General features: G+C 43.1%; 1 protein-coding gene across 1 annotated transcript; it reads left to right on the forward strand.

The window, feature by feature from the left end:
* Nucleotides 1–261: 261 nt before the first annotated feature.
* Nucleotides 262–7,776, forward strand: LOC310786260 (uncharacterized protein; the record flags this gene model as incomplete). The annotated part of the gene is made up of 2 exons (XM_083647419.1): nucleotides 262–1,548; nucleotides 6,016–7,776. The coding sequence occupies 2 exons, from the start codon at nucleotides 262–264 to the stop codon at nucleotides 7,660–7,662; spliced, it is 2,934 nt and encodes a 977-aa protein (XP_083503545.1). The 3' UTR covers nucleotides 7,663–7,776.
* Between the last annotated feature and the right edge of the window lie 3,310 nt (nucleotides 7,777–11,086).

Genomic DNA, 11,086 nt, shown 5'->3' on the forward strand with positions numbered 1-11,086 from the left:
TCCTTCTCCCTAGTATACTCGCCCGAGCTCCGCCACCATGTCTTACCCAAAATGAACCGAATCCTACTGGTGACATCATCACTGATGACATCACAATTGCTTGAGTGACATCACTGCTGACATCATCCTCGAGTGCGCGAGTGACATCACCAATTCTATCAATAAAGTGATAGCATCAGTGATGTCATAACTCCTTCCCTGCAGAGGTTGTAAAAGGGGCGCCTAGCTTCACGCTTTTACTTTTGGTTTCAGTGTCTAGATATGTCTGCTGCCGAATATCTTCTATGTGAAAATACATTTTTGTGCTCCATCTGTCTGGATGTGTTCACTGATCCAGTCTCCACACCATGTGGACACAACTTCTGCAAAACCTGTATCAAACAGCACTGGGATATCAATGGCCCATGCCAGTGTCCCATGTGTAATGAGAGGTTTGACAGAAGACCTAAGCTGTGGGTCAATACTTTCATCAAATCAATATCGGAGATGGCTGCTCAGTTCAGAATGTCAGTGAGTAGTAGGCCTAAGACAGAGGCTGGAATTCAACAGATGATCCAAGAGAGACAACTGAAGATTCAGGAGATCAAACACTCCATAGAGGTCAGCAAGGAAGATGCAGACAGAGAGATAGCAGATGGTGTGCAGGTCTTCACTGCTCTGAGGCAGTCTGTGGAGAGAGGCCAGGCTGAGCTCATTGAGATGATTGAGGAGAAGCAGAAAACAACAGAGAAACAGGCTGAAAGCTTCATCGAAGAGCTGGAACAGGAAATCTCTGAGCTGATGAAGAGAAGCGCTGAGGTGGAGCAGCTCTCACACACTGAAGACCACCTCCATCTCCTCCAAAGCTTCCCATCCCTGAACACACCTCCACACACCAAGGACTGGACAGAGGTCAGTGTCCATCGCTCATCATATGAGGGGACTGTGAGCAGAGCTGTGGCTCAGCTGGAGGAGACTCTCAGGAAACAGATGGAGAAGCTGCTTGAGGCTGAGCTGAAGAGGGTCCAGCAGTATGAAGTGGATGTGACTCTGGATCCTGATACAGCAAACGCCTGGCTCATCCTGTCTGATGATGGGAAACAAGTACATTATGGTGATGTAAAGAAGAATCTCCCAGACTACCCAGAGAGATTTTCTTATTGTGTCAATGTCTTAGCAGAGCAGAGCTTCTCTTCAGGGAAGTTTTACTATGAGGTGCAGGTTAAAGGGAAGACTGAGTGGGATTTAGGAGTGGTCAGAGGGTCGATCAACAGGAAGGGAACCATCACACTGAGAACACAGAAAGGCTTCTGGACTGTAGGGTTGAGGAATGGAAATGAGTACAAAGCTCTTGCTGACCCTCGTGTCCTCCTCTCTCTGAAGATGAAGCCTCAGAAGGTGGGGGTGTTTGTGGATTATGAGGAGGGTCTGGTCTCCTTTTATGACGTAGATGCTGCAGCTCTTATCTACTCCTTTACTGGCTGCAGCTTCACTGAGAAACTTTACCCATACTTCTGTCCCGGTCTTAATCATGGTGGTGAAAACTCTGCCCCTCTGATCATCTCTCCTGTCAATCACACAGATTAGACTAATCATCAAATGTACACATGCTTTGTTTTGTCAGGTAAATATTTGACTTGTCTTATGCCTACCCCACACTACAGGATAATTTGCAAGATTATGGCCAAGATTCCCCCCTCTCGATTTTCTCGGGGGTGCTCCCGATTTGATGCGCGTCGGGCAGATAATCTTCCCAAATGATCCTGTAGTGTGTGGGGTTCAAAGATTCACAATCGGGAAGACTGCCTCTTCCCGATTGTGAATCGGGCATATCTAACATGTTAGATATTTACAATCAAACAAAACAAAATTGCATCTTGAGCAGAGAGCCAGTAGTAGCTGCGTTTCCATTAGTTTTTCGCAAAATAATCTGGTCCGCGTTCGCCCGCAGCCCCGCACAGAAACAAAGAACGAGGAAATTGTCATCGAGGTGAAATACCCGTGCGTCTTTGAACGGGACGGAAAACTAATGCTATACTGCAAAGCATGTAGCCTACAACAAGCGCTTAGGTCTCATATGCTTCCCGCATCGGCGAGTGTCCGCACGGAAAAGTGAGTCAAATCAGCAGACGCGCCTCCACAAGGCACCTGTGCAGACGGTTTTCGCCTGGCCGTGCACAGTAGGCCTACACCCCGAATGGACGCGGCTGTCCGCGCAAATAGTTAAACAAATCATTTCAGTGCAAATGCATTATAAAAACAAAAAATAAGATTTGTTTAGAAAACGAAATGACACAAATGTATTATTATTATTATTATTATTATCATTATTACTACTAGCTACTACACCCGGTGCGCACACTGAATAGGCATTTTAAAAGTTAACGTCGAGCCCTGCTTCCAAGGTGAATCTTCGGCATAATCTTCTAGTGTGTGGGGTTGCGTTTGAACAGACGCGATTGTGTGTGTGTCCCAAGATTGAAATGTTAAAAAATCGGCTCTCTCTGTCCTGTAGTGTGTGGGCTCTCAAGATTTTTATAATCTTCAAGGATTTGAAAATCCTGTAGTGTGGGGTAGGCATTAGATACATTTGTTCTTTCAACAGAGCTCTCCACTGAGTGAGAGGAGAAAACTGTCTGTGGAAAAAAACAGTAACTACTAATGTATCTTGTCTCCTTATACCTTTCTTCTCCTTGGCAAAATGATTTAGTTTTATCATGAGAGAGAAACAACAGTACAGGTAAATAAATGTTAAACTTCAGATTCTGGTTAATATGGTAAATTCTGTATTTTTTTTATATCCAGTTTTTTCTGTTATGTGTGATAGATACTTGTTGCAGCAAACACGGGGAATCATAAAACAAATGAATCTAATCACTATTGCAGGAATGTGAAAATTACAATTTTCCTGTTTCATTGTAACATGTCCAGGGGATGAACTACAAGGTGATTACTCTCATAGCAGTGTATATATATACTGAGCATTTTAATAATACCGTACACAATTACTAAAGAGCATTTGATTGAAAAATAAAGAATTCTGCAATCTACTGTACTGTATGTTTACTGAAATAAAACCCAATAAAAAGAGCTTGTATGTTACATGACTGTTATCTTCCTGTATAGGCTACTTAATTTATTTTATGTTTGACTACTATGCCCTCTACCGAGTGCCCTCTAGTTTGCTCTGTATTTTTTTCTGATTTCCCCATTGTCTCCCCAATTATACTTGGTCAATAACAATTTTCTCCAACTAAATGGGGATAAGACAGAGATTCTCTTAGTTGGCTCCTGTCAATCTGACGCCCCACACATGTCTCTCTCTGAGTCTCAATCCTCTCAATCCACACCCCTTTTCGCTTCCCTGGGGGAATGATTGACAGCTCGTCGGGCCGCCATCTCAGCCAGGTCTGAACCAATCACAGCTCAAACATTCTACACCTGTGTGAAGGCTAGCCAATCCCTCAGATGGGTGACGTTGACTGACATTTACTCCAGTGGTGCAACTGAAATTAAAGTGCCTAAATAATGTGACCTTATCAGCTGTTCATGGCTCATCTTCATCTGACCATCGACAGCTCGCAAATAACGTGACATGTGACCATCACAATATCTTTGTGGAACATGGTGATAAACTGAATATCATTATTATCACCTTGGACTGTGGGGAACTCAACAGATGTTTTTCATATTTCGGACATTTTATGGACAAAACGATTAACCGGTGATGCAGACAATAATCAGTAAGTTAACTGGGAGACAATGCAACATGTGACAAGAAGGTTGGGAACCACTGCTTTAGGTCATTCTGCTCATTTTTGCTTCAACTTTTTACATTTTGTTCCTCTTTTCTGTTGTTTGTTTGTCCTCATTCTGTCAGTGTTTTGCATTAAAGGAACACTCCGCCCATTTTCAACCAGCTTTGTATCATTAGAACATCAGTAGTATATCAGAAAACTGTAAACGGTTTTGAAGTCTGTCATTTAATTTGACAGTTATTGAGTGTTAAAGTGTGGACCAGTGACATCACTGGTCCACACTAACTCAAATTAATAACTCATTAACTCAAATCAACTGTCATAACTGTCAAACTATTCATCATTCATCTAGTTTGACAGTTATTGAGAGTTGATTTGAGTTAATGAGTTATTAATTTGAGTTAGTGGTCCACACTTTAACACTCAATAACTGTCAAATTAAATGACAGACTTCAAAACAGTTTACAGTTTTCTGATATACTACTGATGTTCTAATGATACAAAGCTGGTTGAAAATGGGCAGAGTGTTCCTTTAAGAGAGAAGCATCCTTGACTTTCACAGCCTCGAGTCTGTTTTCCCCACATGTTCTGCTGAGGTTGATGCTGTTCAGCAGCTTCCAGCCGGATCCGAGTACGCTCCAAAGTCCAGTTCAGTTCTGCTTAGGGGCCCCCAGATGTACAAGCTGTGGGTTACAATCCTGTTTGATTGGCAGAACGGTCTGAGATTGGGTTTTCAAATCACTGTTGGGATTTGTCATGGAGATGAACAGAGACTGTGTGCTTTTAGACAAAGGAGAGGCCTGTAGTAGGACAGTCTCAGTCAGGCCTAAAGTCCATGCAGGTGTGGTAACGGTTTGGATTAAAAACCCCAGTCTCTCATTGGACCAGATCCACCAGGAGGCGGGGAATTCCCTATGACATCATCACTAAACACATGTAAATGATATACAGGGATTGGGGAACATGCAGAGGAAGAGTGAGAATAAATACAGCACACTGATACTGTGAAGAACATTGGGAATTTCTCTTTCCATCATCCAGAGAGGTCAAAGGTGTCCATGTGATCATTTACAACAGTGACAGAAAACATAACGCATAAGACACTTTATTTGTCATTGTAGGCATGTAACAAAGGGTAAAAACAAGATGATAAAAGGTTAGGCTATTGCATAAGGTAGATGTTCAATAATAAAGCATTGGCATGTTGCAACATGGCAAGATCAAATCAAGATAATAAAAAGGTATTGCACAACAAGTTAGATGTAGGTAATAAAATGTTGGAGTGCATTAGCAGCAGTTTGGTGGTGGGGGTGGTGGATGGGAGAAGCTAACTCAGTATAGTCTTCAGTCCTCAGCAGCTATGGGAGTGTAGAGGGTGATGGAGGCTACCGCTCTGGGGGAAAAGCTGTTCTTCAGTGTGTTTGTTCGGGCTTTGATGGCTCTGTATCTCTTCCACGATGACGAGGGGTCAAACAGACTGTGACCTGGGTGGGCGGCTCCTTAATGATGTTGCTATCCTTCTTCTTTTATTACTTTATTCCAGGTTTTAATATTAGAGGTTTACAGTTTCATCAGTCATTTAATTCATCCTGCCAGTTATGAAAAAATATTGTTTTAATATATATATATGTATATACCGTATATATATATGCATAACCAATTATGTGGGTTTTCTTTTTAATAAAATGAATAAAAAAACTAATAGACAAGCATTGCTAACCTTCTTGTGTAGACATCATACAGTGAGTCCAAAGTTACAAAACAGTTTAATCTCATAGCAGTTAATGATTAACTGCTATGAGATTAATATTGAACTGCAGTGAGAGGAGGAGCAACACGGCAGAGACAGGTGTGTTTGAAGGTGACATATTTCTGGTCAGATTGAAAGTAGGCTAACTCAGAGCGACAGCACTGCTGCAGTCGACAAGTCTGTCTTTCTCTGGAAAGAATAATAACCCGAAGTTGATCAGGCCTTCCTCAACAATACAGCATAGTCTGACATACATGGGTGAGTACAGCAGATACTATTTACTGTTTAAACCACTGAGATATATATGTTGATGGTTTAAACAGAGAGCAGTGACACATAATTGAACTGTATTCAGAATGGAAATTTCCCTGTTTTCATTTTGCACTGTTACTTGTCAAAATTACGTTTTCAGTGAAGTGCAAGACTCAAAATGACTTTTGATAATATTACGATCAATAACTTTGATGTTTTCTCAAAATAAATATGTGTTGCAGTATTGCTATTTAACACTTTCACTTTTGGTCTCAGTGTCTAGATATGTCAGCTGCCAGTGGTCTTCAATCTGAAGATCAGTTTCTGTGCTCCATCTGTCTGGATGTGTTCACTGATCCAGTCTCCATACCATGTGGACACAACTTCTGCAAGAACTGCATCACAAAGTACTGGGATGTTAATGTCCAGTGTCAGTGTCCCATGTGTAAAGAGCTTTTCAACATAAGACCTCTGCTGCGGGTCAATACTTTCATATCTGAGATGGCTGCTCAGTTCAGAAAGTCGGATCAGATGAAAGCCAGCAGCAACCCAGACTTGAGACCAACAATGGGCCAAGAAGTTCCCTGTGACGTCTGCACTGGGACCAAACTGAAGGCCCTGAAGTCCTGCCTGGTGTGTCTGGCCTCCTACTGTGAGACTCACCTGGAGCCTCATCAAAAAATGGCGGGCTTAAAAAAACACAAGCTGATGGATCCTGTGGAGAACCTGGAAGACAGGATGTGTAAAGAGCACGATGAACCACTGGCGCTGTTCTGCAAGACGGACCAGATGTGTGTGTGTCTGCACTGCACTGCTGTAGGCCACAAGTTACATGACATTGTTCCTCTGAAAGAAGAATATAAAGGAAAGAAGGCTGAGCTGGGGAAGACAGAGGCTGAAATTCAGCAGAATATCCAGGAGAGACGACTGAAGATTCAGGAGATCAAACAATCGGTGGATCTCAGCAAGAAAGATGCAGACAGAGAGATAGCAGATGGTGTGCAGGTCTTCACTGCTCTGAGGAGGTCTGTGGAGAGAGGCCAGGCTGAGCTCATTGAGATGATTGAGGAGAAGCAGAAAACAACAGAGAAACAGGCTGAAGGCTTCATCGAAGAGCTGGAACAGGAAATCTCTGAGCTGATGAAGAGAAGCGCTGAGGTGGAGCAGCTCTCACGCACTGAAGACCACCTTCACCTCCTCCAAAGCTTATCATCCCTGAACACTCCTCCACACACCAAGGACTGGACAGAGGTCAGTGTCCATCACTCTTCATATGGGACTGTGAGGAGAGCTGTGGCTCAGCTGGAGGAGACTCTCAGGAAACAGATGGAGAAGCTGCTTGAGGCTGAGCTGAAGAGGGTCCAGCAGTATGAAGTGGATGTGACTCTGGATCCTGATACAGCAAACCCCTGGCTCATCCTGTCTGATGATGGGAAACAAGTACATCATGGTGATGTAAAGAAGAATCTCCCTGACAACCCAGAGAGATTTTCTTATTGTGTCAATGTCTTAGCAGAGCAGAGCTTCTCTTCAGGGAAGTTTTACTATGAGGGTCAGGTTAAAGGGAAGACTGAGTGGGATTTAGGAGTGGTCAGAGGGTCGATCAACAGGAAGGGAACCATCACACTGAGCCCAGAGAATGGCTTCTGGACTGTAGGGTTGAGGAATGGAAATGAGTACAAAGCTCTTGCTGACCCTCGTGTCCTCCTCTCTCTGAAGATGAAGCCTCAGAAGGTGGGGGTGTTTGTGGATTATGAGGAGGGTCTGGTCTCCTTTTATGATGTAGATGCTGCAGCTCTTATCTACTCCTTTACTGGCTGCAGCTTCACTGAGAAGCTCTACCCATACTTCTGTCCCGGTTGTAATCATGGTGGTGAAAACTCCGCCCCTCTGATCATCTCTCCTGTCAATCACACAGATTAGACTAATCATCAAATGTACACATGCTTTGTTTTGTCAGGTAAATATTTGACTTGTCTTAGATACATTTGTTCTTTCAACAGAGCTCTCCACTGAGAGGAGAAGACAAACTCTCTGTCTGTGGAAAAAAACAGTAACTACTAATGTATCTTGTCTCCTTACCTTACTTCTCCTTGGCAAAATGATTTAGTTTTATCATGAGAGAGAAACAACAGTACAGGTAAAGAAATGTTAAACTTCAGATTCTGGTTAATATGGTAAATTCTGTATTTTTTTTATATCCTGTTTTTTCTGTTATGTGTGATAGATACTTGTTGCAGCAAACACGGGGAATCATAAAACAAATTAATCTAATCACTATTGCAGGAGTGTGAAAATTACAATTTTCCTGTTTCATTGTAACATGTCCAGGGGATGAACTACAAGGTGATTACTCTCATAGCAGTGTATATATATACTGAGCATTTTAATAATACCGTACACGATTACTAAAGAGCATTTGATTGAAAAAGAAAGAATTCTGCAATCTACTGTAGTGTATGTTTACTGAAATAAAACGCAATAAAAAGAGCTTGTATGTTACATGACTGTTATCTTCCTGTATAGGCTACTTAATTTATTGTATGTTTAACTACTATGCCCTCTACCGAGTGCCCTCTAGTTTGCTCTGTATTTTTTTCAGATTTTTCCCCATTGTCTCCCCAATTATACGATTTAAAACACGATTTCAGACGGCAGCCCGTCTTTTATTGTCACACGAACACACTACAACACATGCATGCGGCCACTACACACACTCATGCCGACGGTGGCCGGTGAAATATGTCCTCTGCATTTGACCCATCCAGGCTTGTCCTTTCCTCCAGGGGGCAGGCCAGGAGCAGTGGTCGCTATTTCTTTCCAGCGCCCGGGGACCCTCATTGGACCATCATTGAACCAACTTCAGATGTTGTCGTCACTGGTCGGATGACGATCTTCTGCATGTTTTTAGTGGGGGGTTATGTACGGAGGAACCCCCTGGGGGGTACGGGGAGAACATGCAAACTCCACACAGAAAGGCCCTTTCGACGAGATAGCCCACCTGGGCAGTAGGCACTGAAGATATGGGGGGGTCACAACTCCAGCGCCCACAGCGTCCCAGGTGGGAATCGAACCCAGGACCTTCGAGCTGTGAGGCGACAGCGCTTACCACTGCACCACCGTACCCCTTGGTCAATAACAATTTTCTCCAACTAAATGAGGATAAGACAGAGATTCTCTTAGTTGGCTCCTGTCAATCTGACACGTGTCTCTCTCTAGCCACTTCTTAACATGCAGTGGAATCCATATTATAACCCGCTCCTAGCCGGTTGGCCTGCATGTTAAACAACAATTAGCCGGCCTACGCGCACTCCCGCGAGTCCGTATCTTATTCACCTCGGCCACCGGTGTAAGATCCGGATTAGCGCAAAAGGAGCTGCAGTTAAACAGTGGCAGGTCATTATCCGCAGTTTATCACTAGTTTTTCCGCCCCTGTTGAGTGTTGGTGAAAAATAAAAATATAGCAGATGTTTTCGTGCAGAGCGCCGTTTAAAAGCCGCAGAAGCAGCATCAGTCCCGCCGGCCAGCGCTGGACCCGCTATGTGAGGAAACACACAGGAGGAAACCGAAATGTCAAAACAGACATCCCTTGCTAGGCCAGTCCTTTTTTTTATCGAGATCATGTAACGACAAGTAGCCTACTTCAGGCAAGCAAGACGGCAGGAAAGAACCAGAAGCGTGCCTGCTGCCGTCAAAAGCGAAAGCGACCCGACGTAGGCTGTCAATTTAGCGGAGGTAAAAAGCCTTTTTACCTACCGTACTCTGGGCGAATCAATCAATCAATCAATCAATCAATGGCTCGCACTTGGTTCGTATGATGAGGAGATGAATCAAATGCTTACCACAAATAAAGCCACATGGGAGCCGAGAACCAGTGCAGGAGAGCTGCTGCACAGGTGCCAGGTGAGTGGGAGAGATTAAGGTGCCTACGTAGCCTATTGCTGGAGATTCAAGTTGTGCGCTGTCGCACTTATTACTTTTAGTGTTGTTTCATCAAGGCAATGTCCAGAAGATATGGGTTCATGAGTTTCTGCAAATGCAGATAGATAGGCTACAGTAGGAGCATGCATGCATATTGTCTGTTTCAATAAGGAAAGCGTCCTTTACCGAGAACGACGTGCCGACCAATTCAATATTCTTGCTGCGAAATCGGCCTCTTAATGACAACACTGGAATAAATAAGATCGACTACGACTATAGAGGCTATAAAGAATGGACTATAGAGAAATAAATGGATTCAAAACGTTTATTTAGGAAACATAGTGGCCGGTAAATATTCGATAGTACCGGAATTTTGGAACATTACCGGCTGCACTGGCCGCCTGGGAAAATGTCTAGCGGAATCCCTGGTTTGGTTACAAATTCGCTAAAGCTGTTTCCTATCACATTTCTTGTGTTTGATACATGCTACATGCTTATTTTAAGGGGTTACGGGGTAAAAAAGGTTGGGAATATAACAAACAAGATGATAAAAGGTTAGGCTATTGCATAAGGTAGATGTTCAATAATAAAGTGTTGGCATGCAACATGGCAAGATCAAATCAAGATAATAAAAAGGTATTGCACAACAAGTTAGATGTAGGTAATAAAATGTTGGAGTGCATTAGCAGCAGTTTGGTGGTGGGGTGGTGGATGGGAGAAGCTAACTCAGTATAGTCTTCAGTCCTCAGCAGCTATGGGAGTGTAGAGGGTGATGGAGGCTACAGCTCTGGGGGAAAAGCTGTTCTTCAGTGTGTTTGTTCGGGCTTTGATGGCTCTATATCTCTTCCCCGATGACGAGGGGTCAAACAGACTGTGACCTGGGTGGGCGGCTCCTTACTGATGTTGCTATCCTTCTTCCTTCGTTACTTTATTCCAGGTTTTAATTTTAGAGGTTTACAGTTTCATCAGTCATTTAATTCATCCTGCCACAGTTATAATATATATATGTGTGTGTGTGTGTGTGTGTGTGTGTGTGTGTGTGTGTGTGTGTGTGTGTGTGTGTGTGTGTGTCTGTGTGTCTGTGTGTCTGTGTGTGTGTGTGTGTGTGTGTGTGTGTGTGTGTGTGTGCGTGAGAGAGAGAGACACACACACACACACACACACGTACATAATATATATATTATGTACGTGTGTGTGTGTGTGTGTGTGTGTGCGCGCGTGCATGCGTGCGTGTGTCACTTTACAGTAAGGGTACACTAATTGAGGGTTAGTTAATTATAAACATATTAAGTAACAGTTAACTAATGTGTATAGTAATAATTGGTCACTAAGTATTAATTTATATTTTCATTTACATTGAATAGTTTAGAGTGAATTAGTTAATGGTTACGGTTAACTGTTAGTTAATAGCATTAACTAACTGTTA

Source organism: Poromitra crassiceps (genome assembly GCF_964638095.1).
Source record: "Poromitra crassiceps genome assembly, chromosome: 12".
In the NCBI taxonomy this organism is placed as follows: domain Eukaryota; kingdom Metazoa; phylum Chordata; class Actinopteri; order Beryciformes; family Melamphaidae; genus Poromitra; species Poromitra crassiceps.